Source organism: Scleropages formosus, chromosome 18 (genome assembly GCF_900964775.1).
Source record: "Scleropages formosus chromosome 18, fSclFor1.1, whole genome shotgun sequence".
Taxonomy (NCBI): domain Eukaryota; kingdom Metazoa; phylum Chordata; class Actinopteri; order Osteoglossiformes; family Osteoglossidae; genus Scleropages; species Scleropages formosus.
The window spans coordinates 25,277,759-25,292,889 of NC_041823.1; the positions used below are offsets into that span (position 1 = coordinate 25,277,759).

Sequence of the window (15,131 nt, forward strand, 5' to 3'; positions counted from 1 at the left end):
ACCAAATATCAGTAGTAGTTCTACAACAATTTAATAATGGAGGAGGGAACGAAGCATGAACGTTGTGTAATAAGTCAACAGCCTTGTTCCTGACAATGAATCACCAACACGGCACAATCTGCCCATAAAGCAAAAAGGCCATTTGTAATTGTGGTTTTCGAACGTCCCTCCCCTTAAAGGATTTAAGTTCCAAATGCTGAAGTCACTGAAACAGAAACTGATGCAAACTGTAGGCAATAAGGTAGTGAGTTGTGGGCCAGAAGGGCAGCGCACTATTGAGGTCACCCTCCCTTGGTTTGATCTCCAGGACTCGACTGAACCTCAAAGCAGTGTGGCCAGCAAAAGGAGACTTCCAATGTCTGCCTGGTGTACCGTGAGACTGAAAACTCTGCTGCGAAAGAAAACAAAAGTGATGCATGTAGACTGTAAAATAATGGTGCATCCAGCATGGGCACCAAGAACCTGTCTGAGAACCAAGCATTGAGAGCCATGTTGCACTTGCCTTATTATTTTGAGCTTCTCAGACAACACCCTTTCCCACCTCGGGGAGTGTTTCCTGCTGAAAAACGAGCATCAAAAGACCACTCAACGGGTGGGGTGGGGTGCAATGGGGTGCTTCACGGTAGGAATTCCGACAAGGAGCGTTTCGTTTCATTAGCACCCACTGCTCTTTCAATTAACGACAGCTGTGATCACACACACCCTTGGGCAACTGCAGGAACTGCCATGGATGCTGGGGAGAGGGGGGAGGCAGAGAAGGACAAGCAGGAGCAGGGCATATATAGGAGGCGTGTGAGATAAAGTGGATTTAACCAAAAAAATTGAGAATGTGGAGAGGAGGAAAGGTAAAGAGAAGAGGTATAATCACATGTTATGAAGGTACTGGAGAGACTGGTGCTGATACAGCTGAGACCACAGGTTAAATCTAGTCTGGACCCTCTTCAGTTTGCCTATCGGCCTCATGTGGGTGTGGATGATGCCGTCGTCTATCTGCTGCATCGAGCTCATTCACACTTGGATGGTAGTGGCAGCACTGTGAGGATCATGTTTTTTTACTTCTCCAGTGCCTTTAATACCATTCAACCTCTTTTGTTGAGTGAGAAGCTGCTGGGGATGGGTGTCAGTGCATCTACGGTCTCCTGGATCTCTGACTATCTGTCAGACAGGCCTCGGTTTGTATGGCTGGGGAGCTTCCTGTCTGATGTTTTGGTTAGCAACACAGGAGCGCCACAGGGAACTGTTCTGTCACCATTCCGGTTCACTCTGTATACCTCTGATTTTCAGTATGATACCCAATCATGCCATTTGCAGAAGTTCTCTGATGACTCTGCAGTGGTGGGGTATATTAGAGATGGACAGGAGTTGGAGTATAGGCACCTGGTGGATAACTTTGTGGAGTGGTGCAGCAGGAATCATCTGCTCCTAAATGTCAAGAAGACCAAGGAGATGGTCGTCGACTTTAGGAAGACAAGAACTGCAGTCAGACCCATAAAGATCCTGGGGGAGGAGGTTGAGACTGTTCAGAAATACAAGTACTTAGGTATCCACTTGAACAGCAGTCTGGACTGGAGGGACCACACTGATGCTGTGTACAAGAAGGAATGAGCAGACTCTATTTTCTGAGGAAGCTCAGATCTTTCAATGTGTGCAGCAAGATGCTGGAGATCTTCTACCAGTCTGTTGTTGCGAGCGCCATCTACTTTGCCGTGGTCTGCTGGGGGAGCAGCATCAATGCCAGAGATGCAGGCAGGGTGAACAAGCTCATCCGTAAGGCCGGCAGCATCATTGGACAGAACATGGAGACGTTTGAGTCAGTGAGGAATAGGAGGTCACTGAACAAACTGCCCTCCATCATGGACACTCCTTCCCACCCTCTGCACAGCACGCTGCAGAGACAGCGAAGCTCATTTTCTAAAAGACTCATTCAGCTCCGCTACCGTAAAGAACGGTTCAGGAAATCATTTCTATTGTTTGCAATAACTTTGTACAACAGCTCACCTCTGTGTGACAGATGAACTATTCAGCACTATTGTTAGTTCATCTTGTTACTGATTATATTACCGTTTTGTACAACTTGCACTTTGCTGTTGCACTACATACTGTTTTAATTTATTTAATATACTTTTTATTCTTTTATTTTTCCAACAGTATACATAATTGCACATATATTTTTATCTTGTATTTTTAACTTGTATTTTTCCACTTGTTTTATATGTTTTTTAAATATATATTGCAAGTATTTATCTGACTTGTGTTCTGCTGCTGTAACATAATAATTTCCCTTGTGGGATCAATAAAGTATATCTATCTATCTATCTATCTAATGGGGGGACAGAAAGAAGTGTGGAAAGAAACACCAGAGCTGTTTGGCAATGAGTAGGGAATGGAAAAGAGAGTGCTCCCGTCCATAGAAGGACGAATGGTACATGTCAAATCAGATTTTGTCTTCTTCTCGTTCATCTTATTTATTATAGATATATTTATTTTTATTATTATTAATTCATTCAGTTAATGCTTTTCTTAAAATGACTTAAAACGTAAATCTACCACACTAATCTGCCGAGATTCAACATTTGACTTGTGACAATTTGCATTTACAAAGAACGTTATTTAATACCACATTTCTATTTCTATTGAGCACCAGGACAGCCAGGCACAAGAAAAGTTTCTTTCCTCAGGCCATCTACCTCATGAACAGCTAAATCCCCCCCCTAGAGAATAAACCAGTGCAATACACAACGCTATTTATATTTATAACTATTTATCACATCATATCTCTTACTCACACTCCCTTGCATTTGTATCTAGTGACTATTTTTGTATATTGGGTACTTTATATTTTTATATATTTTTTATCCCTTATTCACATACTCTATCTTCTCATCTGTCTTGTCACTGTCATTCTGTCTGTGCTGTGGAAGTTCCTGTCACCAAGACAAATTCCTTGTATGTGTGAACATACTTGGCAATAAAGCTCATTCTGATTCTGATTCTGATTCTGATTTCCGTCATGATTACAAAAACCACTGGCAACTCCGTCAAAAGTAGTTTATGCCACGCCCACACCTCCAGGCCAACACGGAACACCTGTGACCCAACGCAGACCGCAGCATAAAAGGCTGCGTCGGACAACCAGCTGATGCGGAACCTTGATCTGCCTCCTCGTTAGCGACCTTCTCCAGCCATTTCCTGTTCCCGAACGCCTTCCCCGAACCCGTCCCTTGTTCCCCCGATCTACTGCCTCCTTCGGATCATCGACCTCTTGCTTGTACACTGACCTCGCCTTTTGGATCCTCCCTGTTACGACGTTCGCACCTCGAAGACCCTTTGCCCGTCCTCTGACCTCCTCTCTTGGATTTCCCCGAAGACACCACGATTACCGCTCTGCACTTGGGTCTGCCGCTTCCCTCAGACGCGACCATGACAGTTTATTTCATCCTTCAAAAGCTCCTTCATGCTCACGGGTGAGACACACACCACAGCACACCAGGCAGTCATCTCAGCACTTACAGTGTGTGCAAATGTTTGATCTGCATCTCTGCACTTACTGTCCCATTTCTGCTTTTATTTTCCGAGACTTTACTGCATCATGGCTACACCAAGTGAAAAAATGGAGGAAACACACACACTCGCACACATGTGCACTACCAATAATTTATAGTCAACACTTTGCCTGAAACATGTCTTTGGGTGGAAAGCCCCAAGAACATGGGGAGAACATGCTAACTGCCCACAGACTAAGCTGGAATCGCACTCATGTGGAGTCACGCTGCGCTGTGAGACGCCATATCAGTTTGTTCACTGAGTCTGAATTATACATAAACACTAAATATCATATGTGTGTTGAATGTATGAGCACAAGGTATCTAGGAACTTTATTATTATTATTATTATTACTGCTGCTGCTACTACTCCTACTACTAATGATGATAATAATAATAATAATACCATCAAGAATTATATAGTGCATTTTTATGTTCTGTTATGATAACTAATGTTAATAACAGAAGTAAACTGCATCTATTTTAATGGGACTTCTTGATATTTTAGCATAAATGGGTGTCATTTTTGGGGGTTCAGGAACACATAAAAACTTTAACCACTGAAACGAGTCAAAATTACATCTTCAGCCTATGAGGTTTGCATTAGAAACAGTTTCCCAGGAATGCATTACCTCCATAAGGCAAGGGAAGACTACTTACAGTTACAGTAAAATTACACGGTTACTTTTATAGTAGCAATTCAGGAAAAGTATCCTTGCTCAAAGGTACTACAGTGGGAGGGTTCATTCAAACCTGTCTTCCTGAAATGGAAGGCAACACCCCTGACCGTTATGCCACGTATGTTCCTGTCCCCATATTAACCTCCCCCATGTACCCTCATTCCACCACCCTTTCAATCCAATCTGTCCCTGACACAAAGGTGTGGGCCAAATGTGCCTGCATGGCTCTTAGCACAGCCTGCAGTAATCTGGGAGCTGAGTGAGGTCCAGGACATGAGCGGGAAGCACCGGGATCAAAAGTGGAAGAGGGGGATGTGGGAAATGCAAACAGAGAAGCGTATTTCGTGAGTGAGAGACTGAGAAAGAAGGGCCATGGGAGTTCTTTTCTAGATCCAGGTAACCAATCATCAATCCAAGGACCCTTTCAAGGAATCCATTCTTGGGCAAAGCAACAGTTAACCTTCTGTGCTCTGCATCTCCAGCAGGAAAGAGCTCCAAAGGGTCATATGACCTGATATGCAGAAGACACTATGTCTATATTTCCTGCCTCAGCCTTCACCCCACCTCCCAGGCCTACATCTCCAATGGAAACACATACCAAAACTACAGAAAGTACAACAGCAGCATTCAAAGACCCCCGTCCATGCACACACCAGTGCTGCTTCAGAGCCAGCCTAAATTTCCCAGCAGCATGTTCAGAAATAAAGAAACTGGCAGGGAAAGAAACGATAAAGGAGTTAGCCAAGACCATCTGAGGCCCTGCTGACTTTCATTGCTCCCCTAAATAGAGAATCAGAAGAGTCTTTTCCCTGGGGCCCCCATTCATAATAGCCCGTGCCTATTAAACGGGCAAACCATTAGCTAATTGTGTTATGATGAGCAAAGGGAAAGCGATCAGTCGACGCACGGGCATGTGCATGTTTTGTGTTAAAGGGTTTGTGGGTGTGGGGGGAGGGGTTATGGGGGAGCAAAAAGGAAGAAAACTTGCTCTGCTAACCCATCCATTTACCAGAGCGATCAGAGAAACGGGAATTCTCCGGAGAAGGAAGATAGAGAGAAAGAGAGAGAGAGAGAGAGAGAGAGAGAGAGAGAGAGAAACTAATTACAATTCCCTACACTGCGAGCAGCAGTATTATTCATTATTTATTTATTTATTTATTTATTTTATATTCAGACCCTCTAACCTGCTTCAAAATTGCATTGCTTTCTGTGTTTAATTGATAGCCACTGCAGTAAAGGAACAAAGAAAACACTCAATTATACGCTAATTGAATACGAGGAACTGCTTTTTGCTGTGTTTTATGGGGTTCCAGGGAGAATATCACGCCATTAATCAGTGAGCATCAGCGGTCATCACACACTGCGGTCTTGCAACATCACCCCAACTCTCGGACACGGTTTCCAGTCACTATTACTTGGGGTAAACCTGCTCCAACCCCTTTCTGAACATAATGCAATATTGCTACTACTCATGTTTTGACTGTTATTGTCACATATATTAGACAAATACAGTGAACTTCTTGTGCTACTCAGTTTCACAGCACACTTTCCTGGTGTGGTGGTTTTACCTTTAAGTGACGTGGTATATGGAGGTTTGGATGGAGCAGAGATTTTACAGATTGAAAGCCCTTCCTGACATCAATCTTTAACAATTTACCTGGGTTTGGGGGCAGCACTGACTCACCAGTGGCTGGTGCTACAAGAAATCTAGAGTCACCAATTCACCTGAATCACATGCTCTTAAACTGTGGGAGGAAACCAGAGCACTTGTAGGAAACTTATTCAAACACAGGGAGAACACGCAAACTCCGCAAAAGCTGAGGAGAGATCGAAGCTACATACTCCAAAGACAAATTCAGAGCACAAGTTTACAGATGAAGCAAATGACAAACAATCACAGGCAACATATGACTAAAGAAACCATTATATTTTAAATTAATAAGTAAAAATATATTAACAGCAAGAAAAAGAAAACTTTTTCCATGCCGAACGTATCCCCTCAGCCTCGTGCCCGATGCTACTGGGATAGGTTCCCGTTCACTGTAACCCTGTTCAGACAGGCAGTTATTGAACGTGGATGAATGAAAAAGCAAACATAAATAAACAGATAAATCCTTCAATAAACAGAAGATAAGAAATTGTCAAAAACTGATGTAACAGTCATTAACAATGAGTTTCACGATGCTGAAGTTATGATGGAAGCTGCCTGCTGGCAACAAAGGAGAGGAGTAAAGAAAAACGGAGTAAAATAAACCTCTGGGGGCCGCGGTCCTCGTACACAGGTTGGAGTGGCCTTGACCAACCACCCTGTGAGCAAACAGTCTACATGGGACATTTCGAGTACAGTCACACCCAGGATATTTTCGTTCAAATTACGAGAATTCCGCTTTGCAAAGTTTTCATTTAATACTCCAACTTCAAGTTATGAGCCATTTCCTTGCACTTACAATCATTGAATTTGGATTTTGTGTGCCTCCCGACAGCTAAGTGGTGTGACACATTTACATTTACATTTATTCATTTAGGACATGCTTTTCTCAAAAACAAATTACAGTGATAAATTAGTATTTAGGGGACAACTTTATCCTAGGTGACATACACTGTCAGATACACTGCGCTAAATTCCCTACAGTCATTCACCCATTGATAGAGCAGAGCAATGCAACACACACACACACACACACACACACTCACCAGCTCACCTGAAACACGTCTTTGTGAGAAAACCCAAGCGAACATGTATAGAAAATGTAAACTCCACACTAAGCAACACACTGAGCAGAGATTCAACCCATGTCCTCTTACACAAACCGGGTGCTATGAGACACCATCTCAGTTTGTTCAGTGTACGTCATTCTATTCTTCTTGTTTTGTCATGTTCTTTTGTCGTTTTATGCAGTTCAAGTATATGGTATATAAGAACTCGGAAAGAGCTGAACAAGCACAGGTTCACAAAGATATAGTACTAACAACAATAATAATAAAAAGCCACACAGTAAAACAGAGTCATTAATAAGGGGAAACTGCCATATTATGTTGCGTTATGGTGACAAACGTTGACTGCTCAAGTAATCGTGTGCATTTTAATTGGATTTGGTGATATTTTAGCGTAAATGGGTGTCACCTTTGAGGGCTCAGGAATGCATAAAACTAAGAGCAATTACATCTTTGACTTATAACAGTCCATAATCCAAAGGGTTTGTTAGGAACGCATTACCTTCGTAAAGCAGGAGGACTGCGTAACTGCCCAGCACTTATTCCATCATCTCCAGAAGCTGAAGCTGTCAATGGAGGTTCCAAAAGCCTCATGCACTACATTGCAAAACATGGAGATATGGAAGAGATATGGAGCAGAAAGGACACTTCTTCATGCACACCTCTGTTGTGTCAAAGTGTGAACGCAGGCGCTGGGAACAGAGCTGATAATGTTATGTTTGAAATTCTTTTTACAAGACCAGCTACCTTTGGGCTTCTTCACTGTATGAGAAGAAGGCGAAGTTCTAACTGAAGAACAAGTAAAAAACAGCCATCACTGATCAGCGATCACTTAGTGATGGGGGATCCACTGAGGTTCAGCTCAAAGGGACTCAGTTCAAAGAGCACATCTGGGTGGCTACAGCTAGCAGTCAGCTGTACTTATCTGAACTTTAACTGTGAGCTGAGGTTAGCTACAAATATAGTCGGGAAAACACTTCTTCTCCCAACAGGAGAGTAAGAGCACAATGCAATTAAAAATCTGCCGTCTGAATCTCATTCGTAGCCTGCTGACAGGCACTTATTAAGTAAGGCTCATTTACGTTTGCTTGTACTTTTAATGTCTTGCCTTAAAAAACACTTGTGCGCTCTGTTGATTGCAAAGAGCACTTGAGATCAACTACCATGTGCAGAAAAGACAATTCATTAATTGAACCAAATTTTTTTTTTCATCGCATTAAAATACATCTCAACAGACATCACTAAGTCATCAGCAGACTTTTTTTCAAGAGATTTTTTGCTTAATTCAGAGTGCATTTAAAGCCTTCAGTCAGGGGGGACAAGGAATCACCCAGCAAGTCTCAAAACCTATTGATCACAAGTCTCATAAAAAACAGTATTTGTAACACTATGCTACTCTACACTACACAGTACAGAGAGTACAGACGAATACATTTCACACGTAGCACCACCTAATACCTGGGGGACCAGATCATTGAGGCCTCTGGTATAGGTTTGCAGGACCCTGAGCTTGACCTGTACCCAAGGGGACAGAGGAGGTCAATGCAATGAGAGACAAACACCCCAGTTCCCAGAAAGCATTGACCACGGCACAATTCCCCACTCTACAATCGATGGACACGCTGTCGCCTAACGCAGGCACCTCTGTCCCATTAAAACAAGCTACAATCTCAGTGGAAATTTTCTGACTGTCCTTTTAATTATGACAAGAGCCTCCAAAGAGCTATTTGTGTGGGTTTACTGCTCCCATAAAACCTAACTACCTAATTTGCTATAGAATAAATGAGATATCTATACCAAGACCGCACATACTCCCACACATCAGTGCTCGTTCTGGACAACATCAATCTCAAGAATAATAGGATTTTAAAAACTCACTGTAAGCTACACACTTTTTTCTCGAAGTTTAGCAAAAAGTGAATTACAGCTATTTTAACATTTGCTTTATAGAGACTTTCGGTACAGCTTTCCTTCATTTGTAACTGGATTTTCACCAGAAAAATGACTACATGCTGCCTCATTGGCGAACAGAGAGAGAGCCACTGCCGAATTCACAAATCTCTGGTTTTGCATGCTTTCTGTACCAGTCGACATGGGTGTGCAGCTTTGGTCACGCAGCTTCTCCTGCTCATCCCCACTCCTCCCAACCGGAGAGACGTCTGTTCCTGCCTGGATGAACTGGAAACTTTCAGTTCCCATCTGAGCTCAAGAGGGCACTTAAACTGCTGATGATGTAGAAAACAGCAAGCGTAACAAAGTCCTGAAGAAAGCAGTTACGCTAAACTGTACTGAGAGGCAAGACAGCTAAGAGAGGGGCTTCATTCCAACAGGCCTTTTTGAATACATACAAAATACTTAGATGTAGGTGCAACTGGCTGGGCAGCAGCGGATCCATAGCGTCAGGGACCGGATGGTACCCAGGACACTCAGAGCTGGGCTGGAATCTGTGGTGTCATCATCACATGCTACCAGGTAGGTAACAGAAAATCCTTTGGCTTTAAACAATGAAAAGAATTACCGAGGAAAAGAGGAAAATAGGGATGGCCTCCATAAGCCATGTAGGATCCTGTTAAAAATGTTTCGGCATGTTGGGACAGGGACACAACATAAGCCATGTCTCAGCTTGCACAGTCCTCCCTGGTATCTGCAGCCAAACCCTTTATGCATCACATGGTGTTCGGGACAAGATCCTAGTCCCTAGATACACAGTAAAAGACTGTATAATCAGAACGTGGACTAAAGAAAAGTTGCACAACCACTGGATGACATTTGAAGCATGCGTAAATTTCAAATTAAGAAGAGGAGCAAGGTTAATTACCTTTCCTGAGACATGTCATGAAGGAAAATGTACAGTAGGCTACCATTACACCTTGTAAATACTTTCATAATGCCTCCATAATGAGATGTAACCCTTGACATAACCAAGCACTTATGCAGGAACTGTTTATGACAAACCAAGATTTGCTGAGAAAAGTGGATGTCTAAAAGTCTATCACAAGCATCATCTGCTGGATGCAGCAGGCAGGTGTGAAGATTATTCTAGCATATCCGTTAAGCATAATTATGATGTGTCACACAGACATCTGACAACAATTATAAGCATTGCATAATGGCATGTTACTAACAGTTAGCACATATTTTCAGAGTTCAGTTACTAATGGTCACAGAGATACCTGGCATGGTCAGAAACACAACTCTGTTCCAGTGGACCTCAGACGGTCAGAAGCCGAATAACAGCAGCGCAGGTTATGAAGTTGTCTCCACCGTTGACGTTAATCTTTCATAAAGTGTAGTTTCTAAAAAGAGATTTAAACTCTAAGCTTTAAGCAAAAAAAAATCTGAAAATATACTTTCTTTTCCTGAAGCCTGGTAATCCCTGAACTGTGAACTACGCAGCTTTGTCAAAATCGACTGTAATTCTTATACTGTGTGAAAGTCGCAATTCCTTGATTACACTAGCAGGGAGTGGAGGTACCACCACTGTGAGAAAAGCAACCATCTACCAGGAGGCTGACATTAGATTTTATTTCGGGTTAAGAACACAAATGGAGGGGGTGCGGTGGCGCAGCAGGTTTGGCCTGTGCCTGCTCTCTTGTGGACCTGGGGTTTGAGGCTTGCTTCGGGTGCCTTGTGATGGACTGGCATCCCGTCCTGGGTGTATCCCCTCTCCCTCCAGCCTCACACCCTCCAGCTCCCCGCAACTGTGCTTTGGACATGTGGCTTCAGACAATGTGTGTGTTAAGAACACAGGGCCAATGAGAAGCCCAAACTGCACTAATCAGTGCCTATGACGTAGATGCCAATAAAACAGGACTGTAGTAAGAAACTGAAGTGAAAGGTGACATTGAGCCGTGACCTCTGAACCATGGAGTGATTCCAGAGTAAGTGTTCTGGAGCTCAGCGTTGTTCAGTGCGATTCATCTCGGCTCACTGTGTGAGTGGGCAGGTGCTGAGATCGCCTTCATTTGTCACATAATTGCCACATGTGACAGGTCTGCGCACGTAACACAATTCAAGCAGCCCGCCCAGATCCCCCCTTAGGGGACTGCAGCAGAAGACTATTGTATATTGATCACTGAGATGGATGGGGGACATCAGCTGCTGGCAGCTCATGGAGGCAAACCCCTGCCCTGGCCATCACGGCCCTGGCAACAATCAAAGATCTCCAATTTGACCTTACATAGATGGGAGGGTCCTCAAATGCAGGTTGGGCAAACATCGGGCACACATTAACAGTTGGTCCTCGGTGGTGTGCACTACCTCAATCATCCCATCATTGCCTAACACCTGCAGAGAACAACGCTGAAGATCTGCAACATTTTGGTGTGCACACCACCATGTGTCAGATCTCATCTTCCCTGCTGCTCTTTTCAGAAGGATACATCTGTTCGACTTTTCTGTGTTTTCGGCCTCTTTGAAGGCCTCCATCAGCAGAGCGATGCAGCTCCGTGCACCTCTTGTTGATGAGGGGTGTGTTTCTCAACCTGGCACGTACTCTCGTAAAAGACAAACCCCTGGATGTATAGAGGCTTCATTCAAATAAATTGTGACAATGAGGCCTAAGAAAGAAGCGTCGCAAGCACAATAACTGAACCTCGGCACGTGTGCACAGGATGAATATGCTTGTATTCGGGGCACGAGGGAAGCAATGGATAAAGAGCACCCCCTATCTGGAGCAAATTGTAGCAGCTGATTCCTAGACCCCTGTGTTTCACATGTGAGCAACAATGCCATGAGGGGTGAAACGGCATTTGAATGTTTAAAACAAACATGGTGGAGATCTTTAGTCCATTACATTGGTCTATTCCAGACACACCCACTGTGCATATGTATACCTACATTAATCACAGATCTTAACCCCCCCTTAACCACTCCGGCTATCTCGCCGCCGACCCGCTCAATACCGCCGGCTCCATGCAGCCATGATTAATCTAATTGCCTCTCCACTTTCCAATGCCCCATTTGCCAAGTGTGTGTGTGTGTGTGTGTGTGTGTGTGTGTGTGTGAGTGTGAGGAAGCTTACAGAGAGAGACTGCAAAGAGACATCAGAGTCAGAGGTTTAAAAATGTGCGTGGGGTGGGAGGGGCAAGACACCCAGTCTCAGCCCTGAGACACTTGCTGCCCCCCCAGCCCCCCGTGACTGTAAGTGCTTCGGCTGCTGCACGTCACACACGCTCAGCGCCGATCGGAGGCAGAAGTAGGTCACCCGCACAGCAAAGTAAACAGCAGGCAAGCAGAGGAGCTGGGGCCAGGACACCGATGGGAGAGCGGCTGTCCAGAGGTCCCGCTTGGAGTGAGAGACCTCCTACTTGCTCAGGCACCCAGCGGTTCTGATTTTTGCCTTTCATATGGGGAAATTAGCAGATATATTTTCCAGCTTTGGAGCTCAACGCTCCCTGAGGGAATTCAGCTAAGGAAAGGTTTATTCGGGAGAAATGGGTTCTTATGCTTCCTAAGGTTACAGTACCATCCCTTGTACCAGCAGGTAAAGGCACTGACACATACCTATCGTCTCACGCACATGCCAAGGGCAGCTCTCTCCAGGAGTGCGGTGAGGTAAAACAAGCATTGATTCTACATTGCAATGAATAACCATGAAAAAAAGATGTCTCCGTGTCTGAAATCCCGTCACATTTTTTTCAGCTTTTCATAGTGCATCATCATCTTCTTCTTTATGCTGTGACCATCACAAACTGACAGGCCCAAAGTACAATTCAGAAGCAAATAAAGGCCTCTGCAAACAGCAACAGAACTGAGGAGAATCAACAAAGAATGATTTTGATTCTCATTTCCTGTGTTCTCATGCGAAAAGCTTTCCTACATCAAGGGTACCCTAATTCACCTTAGCAGTCATTACTGCAATCTTACTACACTTCTGCCACAATGGTTAAAACTCAAATTCCTTCATTAGCAGTGTATACATTAAATGTGTTTCCCTCTCTTAGTGATACAATATTAGTCATGCTAGTGCTGAATTAATTCAAGATTACGTCTGTTATTGGCCTGATCCTAAAACTTTTCGATTCACACTTGTTGAGATGCTGCCATATCTCTCCCTTCAACGGGAATTCATGCAAAATCCAACGGTCCACAACTGACTTCTGTTTTCATTTCTTCCAAACTCCCCTCCTTTCATCTCAGCCCGAGGACACACTTCACAGGAAGGGAGATGCAGTAATAATTCTCAATTATTACAGTAGTTACTGGCTGTAGCAACTCTTGCTGCTGTGCATCCCAGGTAACCCTAGAAAGGGCAATGATGGTGTCACACCCCTGGCAGCAAGCCAAACGATCGCACCTGCTGCTAATTGGCATGAGCAGGTATAAAGGGAGCACAGTAACCGCACAGGGGTGTGGAATCTTGCGAGCGCCTCCCTTCGTGGATTTGTAGATTCAGCATTCTGCTCCTTGTACCTTAGTCCCTGCTTCGTTTCCCTGCCTCTCCCGGCTTCTGAGATTCGCTTCGCCCTTGCAACGACGTCTGTGCCTCAAAAGACCCCCGCCTGTCCACGACCATCGCTCTTTGCCTACCCCTGTGAACCCACCAAAAATAAAGCAGACCCGCACTTGGGTCCATTCCCTTACCTCCTGTCTCCGGTCCCCATGCCTGACAGATGGAGTGTGTGTCGCTAAACTACGTACAGTGCATGTGCACACGATCAACAGAGACACCGGAGGCCTCTTCAGAAATACCTGCCTGTGGCCATAAGAGGAACGTGGGGTTATGTAAGACAGGTGTGCTCTGAAGGAGCAAAAATTAGCAGAAAGGCCACACTCTTCCATGGAGCAAAATATCTCAAAGACTACACAGACATGAGGACAGGTAGAGAGCAATGTGACGGGCGCTGGGCCATGGTCCCTCACTCTTCCTGTGCACAAAATGTTTCCAGCAAATTTCTAGAAATATGCTAAGGCTGTTCTGCTCCGAATCAAGCGCACCATAGTTTTATGGCCTCGTTTCAATAAAACACCACAAACAGCCCTGAAAAAGTTCATAGTTCAATTTGGAGAATCTCAGCCACCACCAAATTTTGGATAAAACATTTCTTACTCACATTTAGATAAGACGCGAGAGCTCAGTTTCAAAATATTTAAAACTACGTCAGTTACTGAATGCAATGTAGAGACTCCATTGAAAGAAAGTTTCTTCATATGCATGTTAAAGGAAATAAGTAGATGCTTCGTTACACATGCAGAAGCCTGACATTAGACGTATACAGCTGCTTTACCCAGTTACAAAGCTTAAAGAAAATAAATTTTTGCTGGTCTTCTTCCAACCTTTAAATCAATGTCTATTAAATAGAGTCCAGGATGTATGTGTCACTCCCCATGCATCATAAATGTATACTTAGCCACAATGGATTTTTTCAACTTGTGCTTCACTGCTTTCTTCAGCACGCAAAGGTCCAGAAGAAAATATCACTACCGGTTGCGATATATCCACATTGCTGTTACAGGATGGTAATGATGTACCGTTAGTGCATGCATGTGTTCGAATGCGTGTTAAACAGAGTTAGTGATGCGCATGCCCCATTTTTCATTGACACTGAGAGGAGTCTCTCTGCACTTCTGGATGGCTGAAAGGAAATAAAGAACAAAAGGTGCTGATTCGGAAGGAATTGCTTGGGGTAAAGGACATCGATTAATCTTACCTCTGCACCTGTCAGGTAGTATGCTGAGAGTAGCCCACCGACGTAGCGGATATTCACCTCAAAGAGGGATGCCTCCCCGTTCTGCGGAATAAAAAGAAAAAAGTCATCAAAAACAAATTAAAAATGAATTTCCTCTTGCCTGGCAATGTCTCAATCTAAATCCTTGCTGACAAATCTACCCCATTAGAAAATCACCACACGCAACCTCCTGCATCTCATCTTCACCCAGGGCACCGAGACATGTATTCAGTTTTTTCCTTCAGTGTTTTACTTAAAATAGTTGTGTTTTTCATGTAAAATGCTTTCCCCCCCGCTCATTAACGGAAAACCAACAGAGAAAGGCTTTCAAAAATAGGAGAAATACCATAAACTAGTGAGTGGTGAAATCTGAGCAGATCAACCCATTATCTAACGCAGCGTTGACACATTAAACTCATCCTGAAATAGTAAAAACTAAAAAGACAAGTTTTCAAGATGAATTCTCAAAGGCTGTTCTGAGCTCAAAGTACATTAGCGGACATATGGTGAGTAAGCCGTGTGTC

General features: G+C 43.9%; 1 protein-coding gene across 2 annotated transcripts in view; it reads right to left on the reverse strand.

Annotated features, from left to right (window-relative positions):
• The window catches only part of LOC108919178 (mannosyl-oligosaccharide 1,2-alpha-mannosidase IC), a 147,418-nt gene that overhangs the window by 32,603 nt on the left and 99,684 nt on the right, over positions 1–15,131 (reverse strand). For both annotated transcript variants that reach the window (XM_029259829.1, XM_018726971.2), the window contains exon 4: positions 14,590–14,670. In XM_029259829.1, the coding sequence (XP_029115662.1) occupies positions 14,590–14,670 (81 nt within the window). The remainder of the gene's footprint in view (positions 1–14,589; positions 14,671–15,131) is intronic.